The sequence below is a fragment of the Macrotis lagotis genome, chromosome 3 (genome assembly GCF_037893015.1).
Source record: "Macrotis lagotis isolate mMagLag1 chromosome 3, bilby.v1.9.chrom.fasta, whole genome shotgun sequence".
NCBI classification, from domain to species: domain Eukaryota; kingdom Metazoa; phylum Chordata; class Mammalia; order Peramelemorphia; family Peramelidae; genus Macrotis; species Macrotis lagotis.
In genome coordinates, this window is record NC_133660.1 from 60,639,039 (window position 1) to 60,655,021 (window position 15,983).

Consider the following 15,983-nt stretch of genomic DNA (forward strand, 5'->3'; position numbering starts at 1 on the left):
GCCTTCTATGGGGTGGTGGTGAAAGGGAAGCAAGAATGGGGGGAAAATTGTAAAACTCAAAATAAATAAAATCTTTCTTAAAAAAAAAGAAAAATAGCATCTTAAAACCAGTTGGATCGAATGGAAAAAGCAGTCCAAAATACCAATGAGGAGAAGAATGCCTTAAAAAGCAGAATTGGCCAGATGGAAAAGGAGATACAAAGGCTCTCTGAAGAAAATCATTCCTTCAAATGAAGAATGGAGCTAAGGGATGCTTATGGCTTTGTGATAAATTAAGAAACAATAAAATAAAATGAAAATAATGAAAAACTAGAAGAAAATGTGAAATATCTCATTGGAAAAACAACTGAACTGGAAAACAGATCCAGGAGAGATAATTTAAGGATCATTGGACCTTACAGTCATGACCAAAAACAAAGTCTAGACTTCCTTCCCTGATGTCCTAGAAGTTGAGAGTAAAATAGAAATTGGAAGAATTCGCCAAAAATGAAAATTACCAGGAATATTATAGGAAAAATTCAAGTCAAGGAGAAAATATCACAAATAGCCAGAAAGATACAATTCAATATCGAGATGCTACAGTCAGTGTAACACAAGATTTAGCAGTGTCTACATTAAGGGTTCATAGGGTTTAGGATATGATATTCCAGAAAGAAAAATAGCTTGGAATACAACTGAGAATCAACTACTCAGCAAAACTGAACATCCTCTTTCAGGGGAAAAGATGAACATTCAATGAAATAGGGAACTGCAAACTTTCCTGATGAAATGACTAGAGCTGAACAGAGAGTTAGACCTTCAAGTGCAGTACTCAGATGTAGCATAGAGAGGACAGATAGAAAAGGTCAGTTATGAGCAAGATAATGATATTGAACTACTTGTATTTCTGCATAAGAAAACAATACTGATAACTCATATGAACCTTCTCATTTATTAGGGCAGTTAGAAGCATATATAGTCAGGGCACAGGAGCAAGTTGAATTTGAAGATGTATTAAAAAGGTGGAGTTAACAGGTGAGAAAGGATTATACTGGGAGAAAGGAAAAGAGGAGGAGAATGGAGTAGATTATTTCACATTTAAGAGATGAGAAAAAGCTTTTACAGTGGAGTGGAAGAAGGGGGAGGTGGTGGGGAGAGTGAATGAGCCTTCACTCTCATCAGAAGTGACTCAGAGAGGAAATAACATACACACTCAGTTGGGTAGAGAAATCTGTCTTACTGTAGAACAAAATAGGAGAGGAAAGGAATGGAAAAAGGGGACAGGGGCAGCAGAGGCGGGTAGTAGATGACAGAAGAGAGAGAAGATCATGGGAGTGGGTACTCAAATACTTTTGAGGAGGGTCAGTTTATAAGGAGAGAGAGAATAGAGTAAATGGAGGTGGAGGGAATACAGCTAGCAATAGCAACTCTGGGAAAAAATATTGAAGTAATTTCTCTGAAGGGCTTATGATAAAGAATGCTATCCATCTCAAAGAAATAGCTGAATACAGACTTATGCACACTTTCCCCCCCCTCACTTTATTTTTCATGAGATTTCCCTTTTTTGGTGGGGGGAGAGTTATGTTTATCTTTACATGACTTTTGTAGTAATGTGTTTCATGGCTACACACCAAGTAACTTACTTTCTCAATGGGGCAATGGGGTGAGAGGAAGGGAGAGAATTTAGAACTCAGGATTTTGATGTATTTTTTGTAACTTGTTTTTTGATTGTAACTGTGGTAAAAAAATTTAAAAATAAAATTTAAAAATGACTACTTTGTAACAAACCCTTGATAGATATAGAAAAAGTCAAATTTTGACTTGTTAGGAACCCTCTGCCAAGAACACAGTCTGGGTGTTTCTTGAATTCACAATTTAGTCAAACAAACAAACAAATCCCTAACTAATCCACTTTTAAAACATTGATGATTTGATTTTGCATATATAACCCATATTAAACTTTTTACTGTCTTGGGGAGGGGGAGAGAAAGGAAGGAGGGAGAAAATTTTTACAAATATGAATGCTGAAAACTATTTCTACATGTAGTTGGAAAAATTACTATTAAGATACAAATAAATAATGATTGTAGGGGAAAGACAAAGCTTTGATGATTAAACTGAGTCTGTATCTATATCTTCCCTTATCTACACCTTTAATGTGAATTACAGTTGAAAAGTTCATGCTTTAATAATAAAAAAATATACTCTTTTAACCTTACACTGTAGCTTTCATTTATCCATGGGTTTGAAGAACTTACAAAGTCTTCACAGGGGTTCGGACTCTTGTTCAGGGTAGCTGAATAGTCACTGCCCTTAGCATCTGTGTCATATGAAATAACATGCAGATCTGTCACAGTCTGGGCAGCTAGGGGCATAGCATCCTAAAACACAAAGAAGAAAAGTCGGCAATGTGTTAAGCCTCCTGTCATTATCATTTTACGTTTCACAAAGGCAGATTTCTTTGTAACCCAAGCAAAATGCCTCCATCGCTGCTGAGAGTCAAATTGTCTCCTATCTATATTCCACATGTCAAATGTCTTTATAGCTCTCATTTCTATATTTTCTTAACTTCCTGTCCCCTCTCACTGTCTTTCTTCCATCCAATATTTTCTCATTCATTTTTCCTTATCACAATTCCATATTAGTTTTGGAACAGCCATCCTCAGTGCCTGGAAGGAATTCCCTCTTCATCTAGGAATCTTTAGTTTTCTTTGACTCTTCTCCAGAGGCATATAAGAGAGAAATTCTCAAGTCTATTGTGAGGATTTAATGGGATAATAATTGTAAAGTATTTAGCCTAGTCCCTGGAACATAAATGTTATGAATTCATATGTGTGTATACACATACACATACACAGTCAGTCTTCAATATTTGTGCATTTAACTTTTGTGACTTCAGACATTCAAGTGATTTTATTAGGAACCTCATTGTTACTTTTGCATGGGCAACCAGGCACATTTGGTGGCTATGTACACTAGAGAATAAAATAAGAGGGCTGATGTGTACAAGGGTTTCTACTAAGCACTTCACTGGTTTTGTTCACCTTACTGTGAAAAGTCCCAGTGTTTTTGTAATATATATTCATTGTTTTCCTCATTTCCTTTTTTGGCATCAAATTTTGTTTTGTAATAATTCCCTCAAAGCATAGACAAATTCTTTGGCCCCAAAACCCAAGGGTACAAAGTCAGTTATAGTCACTATTGGTTGGGAGACTCCTAAGGATTCTCAAATCACACATGAAACAGAAATGGCTGACTGAATATTTCAAGTTCATATATACTTCATGATCTCTAGACAGGAAATAAGAGGTGCTATTGATACCTTCTCAGTCTCAGCATCTTCTGAGAGCAGCAATTAAAACCCTAGTTTTGATTTTCAGAAGGTGGCAAAGAATTATCAATAACCTCACACTGCCATCTGATACAGTGGCTGGTAGGATTCAGGTTAAAAAAGTTTTCATTTTTAAGAATTTTATTTACTATTCAGTATTTATGGTACTATATTTGTCCTGTGTTACAAAAAAGTGACTATTGTTTGAAATCAATTATATTTTGTTTTTATTGAGATGTTATAATAAAAGGTATAAAATTTTAAGGAATTATTATCAAGGACAAATATGTTTTGTATGCTACCAATTTTATTTTGTATATTGCATTCTGTGAATTTTTTATGGTTACTATATTATCAGAATTAATGCTTTGTTATAAAAAAAGTATGCAAAAATGTATTTTCAGCAATCTGTTGCAAAAAAATATAATTTTGGTGGTTGCAATAACCTAAATCCCTATTTTCCATAGGTTCAGTGTAGCAACATTTGTGTTTATGAGTTTTGTGCCATTTTCTAGGAACATTAACACTGTGAAAGTTGAGAATTGATTGAAGGTATGTGTATACATATATATAAAGCCATATGTAATTTTTTTTTAAAAAATCAACCTTTTACTGATAGATATCCTTGAAATTATATGAATTTTCTATGTATACTCCTAATTATTCTCAATGACATCTGGGATTTTCAGTTTCCTTTAGAGTATCCACTCTAATAAAAAAAGACAGTTTTTTAAAGATCAACAGCTGAAAATCATCTAATTAGCTTGTTCCTTAGATCTCATATGGTCAGTGGTATCACAGAGGTGACCATATAGTCAATACTCTCACATGATGGCAACCAAATGGGAAACACACTATCAGAAACATCAAAAATAACTTCAAAGTACCCACCTGGATGTGTTGAAGGCAGAATGAAATATTCTTCACACAATTCCTCACAGTTTTTTCTAAGTGTCTAAACAACTTTTCTTCTCTGTTAAAGGTACTGTCTTTCACCTAAAATACATTTTCATTACTTTTACTTTTTTTCTGACATAAAAACATATTTCCTGATGATGATGTGAAGTAGTATGGATACAGCCATACCTAGGAATGCAGATTCTTGGGGTAAATTGAGTTGAACAAAAGTGAGAAAGGTCAAAGAAGATTGTTTACCCTGAGTGGACACTATTATGACAGTAAACATTCAGTATTAGGGTGGGGTAAGGGGTTATAGTGACAGGGATTGTGGTGAAAAAGGAATGAGATGCAGTATGGTTTGCAGAAGATTGCTATGTGTGGGCACAGAAGACTGAAAAGGACCAAAAAGAGTAGGCTATACCACCCCTGCAAATGGACTTTCATATCCTCTGGCAAAGTTACAGTCACCCTACCAGAGTCACAGCTCTAAGTGTCTGGAGACATTTTTATCATTGTCACCAAACTATGATAGATATCATTAAACAGCCACATGCTATTTTTCAATTTGCCTGTTTCCTTTTGTCATTATCCAGAACTGGCTAATAGTTTAGCCTACCCTGCTCAAAAGTTTTTCAATGGTTACTATGGGTTAGGATTACTTGATGTGTCACTGTTTTCTAGTAGAGCATGCAATGGTTATTTCTGCATCATCCCTCAGATTGTACTTATAGAACTATTCATTAATTCCTTTAGGAGCTCATGTTGCAGAACTGGTGTATCAAATAAGGAAAGTGAATTTGGTTGTTGGCACAACCTTATACTGTGATACCTGGTGATATATTATAGGTTCAGATGTTTTATTACCATGTGTTAGATATGCCTAAGAGCAACTGCATTTACTTGTAGGTCTACTGATTACAAATCCAGGATTGTTTGCCTACTGAGAACATAACTGCTTCTGTGAGCACAGCAGTGAACTATGCTGGTAGTCTGTCATGGGAACAGCACTGGACCTGTAGTCAGAAAGACCAGTATTCAAATCCAGCCTCACTTAGTAGTTACATTACCTTGGGTAATTCACTTAATCATTGTCTATCTGAGTTTAATCATCTGGAAAATGGAGATAATGATAGTATCTACCTTTCAGGTTTATTGTGAGGATAAAGTGAGAAAGTTGTCAAATGTTTTACAAACCTTAACATGCAGCTTTTTATCATTAATATTGTTTCAGAACCACTCTAAGTCTGAAGGGACTGGACTGACTTTGAAATGATGAGATTTTTGACCAGAACAGTTCACAAAGACATTTTAAGTTATAAATGGGTTGTGATCTGAGTTGAAGGGGATAGTTTATACATTGATACTGTGGATCCTGGGACTATGTAGGAACATAGGTTTAGAACTAGAAGACATTAAAAGTCATCAAGTTTAATTATTTTTTTAGTGCCAATCATCTGTTATTATGATGATTATGAATAAAGAGATGTGTTTCTTGGGTACCTACAAAATACAAAGGGTTTTTTGAGGGGAGAGGGAGATGGAATAAGTCAGGAGTTGAACTTGTATTTTCAGTGGTGTGGAGGAATCTTCCAGGTGTGAAAAACATCCTAAACTAATAAAGAGCAACAATTTATCTTTAACCTGCAACTTTAAGAAGAGTAACAACTTATTCCCACATGTACATCTACGTCAGAGGGGAGACTTTTTGACTCTGAGGATGATCCTTCTTAACGTGTGGCTGCATAGGAAAAAGGGCTAGCCTAAGATACAGGAAGGACTGAGTTCTAATCCTACCATTGTCATATCCTGGATTAAGGCATAGACAAGTAAAATAAAGCCTAGGTTCTCATTGTAGGAGACAGCTTCCATCAACAGCCCTTTTGTGAGAACTGTTGATTGGAGTCTCTTCTCCTTCCCTATTGTCTTGCCCACTTCAGGGTAGCAGTAAAATCTTATAAGCAGATGTCTGTAGATAGCTCTTTATTTTATTTGAGGAAGGAAAAGTCATAGGTTTAGAATTTAGAACTAGAAAGGATGTGAGAGGACATTTAGCCCAGTTCATTCCTTTTATAGATGAGAAAATCAAAGTTAGAAGGGGAAAGAAACTTAGCCAAGGATTCATATAGATAGAATGGGGCAGTCCTGCTTCAAATCTTGTTGTTCGATTTCCACAACAAATGCTCTGTTTGCCAAGCTGTCTCAATTATCCTAAAGGCCAAAAGAATATATAATACATAATTCAAAAGAATACATACATATAAAATTTTAAGTAAATTTCATATACTTAAATACCTAGTATTGTGGGATATAAAGTTCCTTGAGGAAAGGCATTGTCTTTGTATGTCTAGCTCTTAATATTCTGTCAGCACATAGTAGGTACTTAAAATGAATACTCAATTTTAGTGTTCAATTTTGGTTTTGATACTCTTGGAGATGCAGAAGGGGGATGGTAAAAAGAGGTTGAAGATTATCTTTGTTGGAGATATCAACTGGCTCTGGAATCAGAAAGTTTGTATTCAAATTCTGCTTCTCTTGGGACCTTGGGCAAATTGCTTAATTTTCATGGGTCTCAGTTTCCTCATTTGTAAAATGAGGGTGGTGAATTAAGTGGCCTCTGAGGTCCTTTGCAGCTCTGAATCTATGAGCTTATGATCTTGTGAACCAGTTATATGAAATAGAAAAAGAAATCATCCTTATTTAGAAGTAGATCTTCCCTGTAATTCCCTAGGAAGCTTTGATGATCTTATTTTCTATTTTATAAAAATAATGACAAGGTCTGATGAAGATTTGCCTTTTGGAAAGCCTACTTAACTGGTTACTTTCCTTTCTTAAGCTTTTCATCATTGAAAAATCGAGGATGAATGGCCATAAGCTTGTGCATTATGTGGTACAGTACCAGAGGCAGCCCCAGGGTGCTGGGGGTCTCAGCTCACAGCAGCGGGGGAGTCTCCTGAGCTGCACCCCGAGGAGCACCGGGCACAAAGTGGGGGAACAGCGGGGGACCTCTGCCAGAGTGAGCACATGGAACCCAGCCCTCAGGGCACACAGCAAGCAGCATCCTCTTTCCCAGCCCTGATCCAGGAAACAGAAGCAGGCGGAGCCCATAAGCAGGAGCCCCCAGGGCATGAGCCCATTGAGCTGAGGGAGGGGAGTGAAGAGAGACTGCCTAGCTCTGTCCTCTGCCCCTGAAACAGGACTCTGGGGCTCTGACCACATTCAGATCCTGACCACAGTCTAGGCCCCCCCATAGAAGAGCAGCCCCCCCCCCACATCAGCCCCTTGGCAGAGGGGGGCGCTTATGGTCATTCACAGACCAGGAGGGAGGACAGAGCCGCACACACTGAGACCCTTGTGGGAGTGTCCCAAAAGCTCAAGAAACACCCCAAACCAGGCCCAGGCTGAGAAAATGAGCAAGCAGAGAAACAAAAAGAAGACTATTGAGAAATATTTTGCAAATGAGCCCAAGAAGGACCAAAATACTCAGTCTGAAGATGAGGAAGCACAAGCTCCTACATCTAAGGACTCCAAGAAAAACAGAAACTGGGCTCAGGCTATGACAGAGCTCAAAACAGACTTTGAAAATCAAATGAGGGAGTTAGAAGAAAAACTGGGAAAAGAAGGGAGAGAGATGCAGGAAAAACATGAAAATGAAGTCAGCAGCTTAGTCAAGGAAATCCAAAAAAATGCTGAAGAAAATAGCATGCTAAAAACCAGCTTAGGTCAAATGGATAAAACAGTTCAAAAAGTTATTGAGGAGAAGAATGCTTTAAAAAGCAATTTTGGCCAGATGGAAAAAGAGATAAGAAAACTCTCTGAGGAGAACAAATCCTTCAGACAAAGAATAGAATTCAGGGAGATTGATGAATTTAACAGAAATCAGGAATCAATACTTCAAAACCAAAAAAATGAAAAATTAGAAGAAAATGTGAAATATCTCATTGAAAAAACAACTGATATGGAAAACAGACTTAGGAAAGATAATTTAAAAATTAATGGAATACCTGAAACTCATGATCAGGAAAAGAGCCTTGACATCATTTTCAAAGAATTACTACAGAAAAATTGCCCTGATATTCAAGAAGCAGAGGGCAAAATAGAAATGGAGAGAATCCACCAATCCCCCAGAGAAAGAGATCCCAAAAAACCAACCCCTAGGAATATTATAGCCAAGTTCCAGAACTCCCAAGTCAAAGAGAAAATATGACAAGCAGCCAGAAGGACACAGTTCAAATATCGTGGAGCTGCAGTCAGGATCACACAGGACTTAGCAGCAACTACATTGGAAGCTCATAGGGCTTGGAATACAATATACCGGAAGGCAAGAGAGCTTAGAATGCAGCCAAGAATGAACTACCCAGCAAGGCTGAATGTCCTCTTCCAGGGAAAAAGATGGACTTTCAATGAACCAGGGGAATTTCAAAGGTTCCTTTTGGAATGGCCAGAGCTGAACAGAAGGTTTGATCTTCAGATACAGGACTCAGGTGAAGCATGGAGATTGGAGGAGAGGGGGGAAATATGAGGGACTTAATGAGGATGAACTGCATGTTTCCTGCATAGAAAAATGACATTGATAATGCTCATATGAACCTTCTCAGTTAATAGAGTAGGTAGAGAGAGCTTTCATAGTTGAAGCACAGGAGAAAGCTGAATTGGAAGATAAAATATGGTGTAAAAATGGAGTCAGTAGAAAAAAAGGGAAATGGAATAGGAGAAAGAAAAAGGAGAGGGGGGGAATAGTCCAAGATATTTCACATCAGATTTTTTTTATTACAATGAGCTATTGCAATGATATGGAAGGGGGGAGGCAAGGGGGAATGAGGGAAACTTTGCTCTCATCAGAGATGGCTAGGAGAGGAAACAGCAAATATACTCAATGGGGTATAGACATCTGGAATAAGAAGGAGAGGGGAGCAGGGGGAAGGGGTGGGGATGTGAATAAAGGAGGAGAGGATGGACCATGGCGGGACAATGGTCAGCTATAACACATTTTCTTTCTTACTTCTTGCAAGGGGCTGGGAATGGAAGGCCTGCCCAGGACCACAGGGCCAGGTGGATTCTGGGCCTAAGGGGTGGTATGGGGGCTCAGGGCTTCTTGGCCCCAGGACCAGGGATCTGTCTGCTGTGCCACTCAGCGACCCTACAGCAGAGTCAGAGTGAAAGGAGAGAGAGAATATAGTACATGGTAGTGGAGAAATAAGAAAGGAGGGAGTTGCGATCAGCAATGGCAATGGTGGAAAAATATGGAAATAACTTCTGTGATGGACTTATCATAAAGAATGAGATCCACCCATGACAGAGTTGTTGGTGTTGGAACAAAGACTCAAGCACATTTTTTGTTATGATTATTTGGGGGAGGGTGCAGGGAAAGTAGGGCTGGATGGCCTGCCTGGGGCCACATAGCGGGGTGATCTTTGGGTATCTGGGGCCGGATTTGGACCCAGGTGCCCCTGGCTCAAGGGCCAATGCTCTGTCTGCCACCCAGCCACCCCTACTATTATTACTATTTTATTTTATTTTGGGTCTTTTTTTTTTGTTTTGTTTTTGCAGGGCAGTGGGGAACGGGTGGCTTGCATGTCACACGGCTGGGTGATTGTTGGGTATATGAGGCTGGATGTGGACTCAGGTGCTCGTGGCTCCAGGGCTGATGCTTCATCCATTGCGCCACCTGGCCATACCTACAATTATTACTATTATTATTTTTTTATTTTAATTTTTTTCTCTCCCCTTTACTTTTTTCACCCAAACAAGTCTATCTATATTCATGGGGGGAGGAGGGGTATTTTGTTTACTTGTAAACAAGAATATTTTATTAATGTAAAAAACCATTTGTACAAAATGAGAAAAAAAAATTAAAAAAAAAGAAAGAAAAAGAAAAATGCCATCCATCCTCAGAGAAAGAACTTATGGTGTCTAAATACAGATTGAAGCATACATTTAAAAAAAAATAAAGTATATGACATAGTACTTAGCATATCGTCAATAATTAATATTTTTCCTTCCTTTCTTCCTTGTTTCCTGCCTTATAAATAGCACCATGACAGGGTCAAGCACCTGCCAATTATCCTATTAGAAATGGATCTATCACCAGTGTTGAGCAAAGTTCTCGGCACATAGTTGGAGCTTAATAATTGTTTGTCAAATTCTTGACATGATTACTTGCTTCAGAACTAAATGTTCTACTTTGCAACTTTTAATGTATTTATGGTTAATGTCTCATTACTTCTACTTTCTCAGTCAAGTGGAACAAATTGAATCTCTCCTGAATGAGACAACCTTTCAACATAACTGAAGACCACTGTAATGATGCCAACCCTTTTCTTTTCTAGAATAAAAATCTCCAGATCCTTCAACTGATCTTAAGGGGGCACAACCCTGAGGCCTTTCCCTATCCTGGACACCCTCCTGTTTAGCAGTTTATAATTTATCAAAGTTCCTCTTTAAATATGACAACTGAAATAGAGGATATTATTCTAGTTAGTCCCTGACCAGAGCATAAGACATGTGGACAATCTATTATCTTCCAAGTCCAAAAAAACCAAGGTTTTTCTTAAACACATTGTTTTTTTTTCCTCTCCCACAAGAAAATTAACAGACTGACAACTCATGTGCTTTGTTGGTACTCAGTGCCAAGAGAGTGAGACAAAAAAAAAGCCCTTAGCTTTTGTGGGATGACTTGTGAGAGGATATGAACAAGTATCACACAGGATGGAATATCAAATATAGCTCTGAACTAGGAAAAGAAATCCCTGCAGGATGAGCACATCATTTGAATAAGGAATATGGAAGAGAAAGGAAGATTCATTTTGGCAAAGAGTAGATGTATGGTGGTCACAAGATCTAGATTTGTTAGGATGGTCCCAGTTTCAAGAAAAACAGAAGGAAAGAAGGTACAATAAAAGGATTACTGAATTAGTAATCAGAAGACCTGGCTTCATTCAAATCTTGTGTCTGCCTCTTATTATCATGAAGACAAAACCTGTCCTCAAGGACAATACTAGAATACTATGTACTTTAAATATATACAAATTACATGTATTATATGTTCTTTTGACCTTTAGGATGACTGAGGCAGAACGGCAGACTGAGGCAACATGACAGACTGAACATTTGATTTGGGAATTAGAACAAGATTTGAATCAGGTCTGTCACATACTAACTATGTGAATCCTTGAGCAAGTCCATTCCCCACCTTCTAGACTCATATTAAGCACATATTAAGAACCTAATCATTTTACAAATATTACCTAATTTAATCCTTTAAATATCCCTGTGAAGCAGACACTATTATTAATCCCACTTTATAATTAAGAAAATTAAGACAGATAGAGGTTAACTAAGGGTCTCACAGTTAGTGAATATCTGAGATTGGATTTGAACCTAGGGCTTTCTGACTCCCAGAACTTTACCCATTGCACCATCATTACTATTCACTCCTCTATAAAATGAAAGGATTGGACTAAATGACTTCTGAGATTGTTTCTAGTTGTCAAATCATATCATAAGTCCTAATTTTTGTGTCAAGGAATGTGTGAATATGGAATACCATCATTTTGTTAACTTGGGGCTATTTTTAGCGCCAGCTGGTAGAGTTATTCCCTTTTCTAGTTCTTATCCATCCTCCTCCTCCCTATTCCTTTATGGATGATGCTGTTTCATGATTTAGAACTGGAAGGGAACTTAGAAGTCCAAAACCTTCTTTTTATGAATGAGAAAACTGAAGCTTACATAATTCACCTAGTCTGAGACAATACAAAAAAATAAACATTTATCAACTTCTTACTGTCTACAGAGCACTCTGCTAAGTATTGAGAGAGAGATATGAAGTTTCTTTAAGGCAATTCCTAAAGAAAATTAGTATCTAGTAGAAAGATAAGACATCAAAGCAGACAGTAATAGCAAATGAGACATTGTCAATCCTAGAACACTATATAAATTAAATCATTATTATTATTACTATTAATTATTATTATTATTTTGACATGACATAATAGATAAGAACTGTTTCTTGGAAGCTTGCTTGTAAGAAAACATGGCTTCAAGTCTAGTCTCTGACTCATAGAGGCTATGGGGTCTTGAGCAGGTTAATTAACCTCTTGGTCTAGGAAACTTTCTAAGACTCTTAAGTTATTGGGAAAATCATGACTTTCACTGGTACAGAAAGCATATTCATCTGGACCAAAGAGGTACAGGTTTTATCCCTGTTTTTATTATTACTATTAAGTATTATTGTATTTCTTTAGAAATGCTTTCCTTACAAAAATCTATGAGTATTTAAGTAGTGTCAAAAACAATCTATGTAACATTGAAGTAGTGATGTCAAACTCAAATAGAAATGGGGACCATTAAAACATAATTACTGTAGACTACATATTGACTTAGAAAACCATATATTAACATTGTCTATATATTTTATATTTTTATTTATTATGTTAAAGATCTTATTCTGCTTTCAGCAACACTCAGAATGTTGAGGCTAGATGGGATTGTTGGATACATCTGCAATAAAGGGTTACCAAGCAAAATACTAAGTGATGTCTAAAAGGGAAAGATATTACCCAATGATGTCTATCAGCGCAATGCAGGCTCTCAGAAAATATGAAGCCACCTAGATAATGTATCATACTCATTATCAGTACACTAGGAATGGATCTGATTAATAAGAACCAAAATAGGAAGAAAAAATTCTATAAAATAAGAAAAATGACTACCTGTGATTCTCCTCTGGTCAAAATCTTTAGATGATTAGTCACTCTTTTGGATTTCTTGCTAATTGAATGAATATTCAGTTTGGAAAACTTGTCTTTGAGGGATTCATCTTCATCATTCTTCTTGTATTTCAGAACTATAAGAGAAGATCCCACTTGTTTTGTTCAGATGCTCATAAGCAGGGTGGTGTGTACCTATTCCCCATTTAGGTTTCAAAAGATAATTAGATAAAATAACATGAAAATAAAGGAATCACAGACTTTCTGAACTGAAAGGGACCTCAAAAGTTATCTAATCCAGGCTATTCATATGGCCAAATGATTCAAAGAAGGGCCAGACCTGAGAAAGATGGCAAATTGAGCCATTTGCTATTGCCCCATGAGGCATTTCACTCCACTGCCTCCTATACTGTATCTCCCTCAGTCAAGACTCAAGTGCCGAGACCTTTCCTGATTTCCCAAGTTTCTGACACTCTTGTCTCCCCACTGAAACCACTTGATATTTATTTTGTGTGTATTTCTCATTTACTTATTATGTACATGTTGTTTTCCCTAATATAATTGTAAACTTCTTAAGGGCAGGGACCATATTGTTCTATTTTTGTATTCCCTATCATTCCCTAGGAATCAATGAATGAATGAATGGTAAGGTGGGGGAAATTTCTCTTTTGAGTCTCTTCTCTTCCCAGCTTTGTTTCCAGGAATCTACCCTAGGGCCTAACCCACTTATCCTTACATGTGCCATCATACTAACCCCCTACCAAACCAAAGACTTTCCTCTTGTGCCTTTTCTTTAAGCTTTAAAACACACTCTTCCAGTGCTGAAGATCTAGTATTAATACTGATAAATTGTTGAACATTGAACTTTTGGCACTCTTCACATCACACTAAGTAGGTGGTTACATAAAGGCACATATGATTCTTAAATGCTATGATCTAAGACACTCAGATGAAATTCTATCATGGTTTCTCTTACTTTGAAGTCTGTACTGTTATACTTGGTCCTCTTGTTTTAAAAAAATGCAATCAACTGTACTTGAGGGACTTCCTTTCAATCATAATTCATCTTCCTCTATTTTCCTGGTTGTCCTAGGTTCTCACTTTTGCAAGTGGTCTGGCTATAATCATTATTTTCCTTTCTTTCTTCCTAGTTCTCTATCCTTTAATGTTCCTCCTCCTCCTCCTCTCCATCTCCTCATCTTTCTCTTCTTCCCCTCCTTCTTTTTTAGAAAACTCTCTATTTCTTTTTCTCTGTATCTCTGTGTTTTTCTCTGTCTCTGTCTCTCTGTCTCTCTCTCAATCTCTCTCTGTCTCTCTGTCTCTCTCTCTCTCTGTCTCTCTCTCACATACACACACACACACACACACACACACACACACACACACACACACAGAGGACTTATGTACCACAGGTTTTCACTTACATAGTGACTATGAGATAACCCACATCATGAATGATATATGATATCAAGGGAAAACTATTTCCTAGCTGCAACACTGCCCAGGAAGAGGTCCTCATAATGTTATTCACCTGGGGTCCTCTTGCCCTTTTTGTCCCTGGTCCTATGACTTTAAAATGGCTCTCAATGATGGTGCTCGTAGGATTTAAGTGAACTGCTTTCCTGGCCACAGATCCTGATAGCCTAAGATAATAGCAACTGTGCTACGATCAAGGGAAAGCAGCTCAAATTGTCCATGTCTCTTTCCTACCCAAATCTTTCCTTCTTTTAAGTTCATTGATGTTCACATTAATGTCTTTCACCGCAGCTAAGGCATCTTCCAGTTCTCGGTAATCTGGGTGAGAAGGAGGAGTCGAGTTCCGCAGTTCACACAGCAATAAAGGATACTTCATCACGCGCTGAACAGGCTTGATGAGCAGGGATCCCATATCCAGAAGATTGGGTTTGCCTCTGAAATATAAACATCTATCATAAAAAAAGAGATTCAAGAGAGGGGCAGTTTTACTTACTCATCCTACTTTTCTTATTCTTGGCTGCAGAAAAATTAAAACTGGAATAAAAGCAAAGAGAGATAAAACAATTGAGAAAGTCATCACTATAAAGTGTATCCTATTAACGGGAAAGTATAATTATAACTTCCAACTGCACTTTGCCATTCTTTTCTTCACAACCCTGTTGTTATTATTCCTGTTAGGGAGCTAAGGCCTAGAGGGATAAAGTAACTTATCCAAGGTCACATGTGTAGGAAAGAAACAGACCTTTATCAGTAAGCATATGCTATGTGTTAGATCCTTCACATTTGATCTTTACAACCCTGGGAAATGGATGTCACTATTATCCTCTTTGGTGACAACTAGGTGGTAAAGTGGATAGAGGGCTAAGCCTGGAGTCAGGAAGATTCATCTTCCTGAGGGTAAATCTGGTCTTAGACTTACTAGCTTTGTGATCCTGGACAAGTCACTTAACACTTTTTGCCTCAGTTTCCCCATATCTGAAATGATCTAGAGAAGAAAATGGCAAACCATTTCAGAATCTTTGCTAAGAAAAACCAAGTCCCAAATGAGTCATAAAAAGTCCAATTTGGGGGCAACTAGGTAGTTCAAGTGAATAGAGCATCGGTCCTGGAGTCAGGAGGACCTGAGTTCAAATCTGAGCTCAGACACTTAATAATTACCTAGATGTATGGCCTTGGGCAAGTCACTTAACCCCACTACCTTGCAAAAAAAAAGAAAGAAAAAGTCTGACATGTCTGAACAATAACAAGCATCATCTCATTTGATCCTTACAACCCCTGTTTTTGCCCTCTTTTACAATCGAAGAAACTGATACAGATAGTTTTTGTCCAAGGTTACTCAGCTAGTGTCTAAGGTCAGATGTGAACTGAGATCTTCCTGATTCTGCTCCTAGGTCTCTCTCTATCCACTGAACCACCTAGCTACTCCCTATCCAGGCCTAAATAGTTAGGAGGTTAAAAAACAGCATCATCATGTCTATCCCTCCTCCTCCACCCCCAACCCATACTCCCCATCTGAGTCTAGAAAACCTAGCCTAAGTCTTGCTTCTTATCTGTTCTGACCTTAAGCAATTCACCCCAGGTGACTCTCTTGA

General features: G+C 37.7%; 1 protein-coding gene across 4 annotated transcripts in view; it reads right to left on the reverse strand.

Moving 5' to 3' along the window:
- The window catches only part of ARHGEF38 (Rho guanine nucleotide exchange factor 38), a 152,140-nt gene that overhangs the window by 32,579 nt on the left and 103,578 nt on the right, over positions 1–15,983 (reverse strand). For 2 of the 4 annotated variants that reach the window (XM_074228763.1, XM_074228762.1), the window contains 4 exons: positions 14,626–14,825; positions 12,919–13,052; positions 4,202–4,306; positions 2,199–2,360 (listed from right to left, as the gene is read on the reverse strand). In XM_074228763.1, the coding sequence (XP_074084864.1) occupies positions 2,199–2,360; positions 4,202–4,306; positions 12,919–13,052; positions 14,626–14,825 (601 nt within the window). The remainder of the gene's footprint in view (positions 1–2,198; positions 2,361–4,201; positions 4,307–12,918; positions 13,053–14,625; positions 14,826–15,983) is intronic. The other 2 variants (XM_074228764.1, XM_074228765.1) reach the window with 2 other exon arrangements.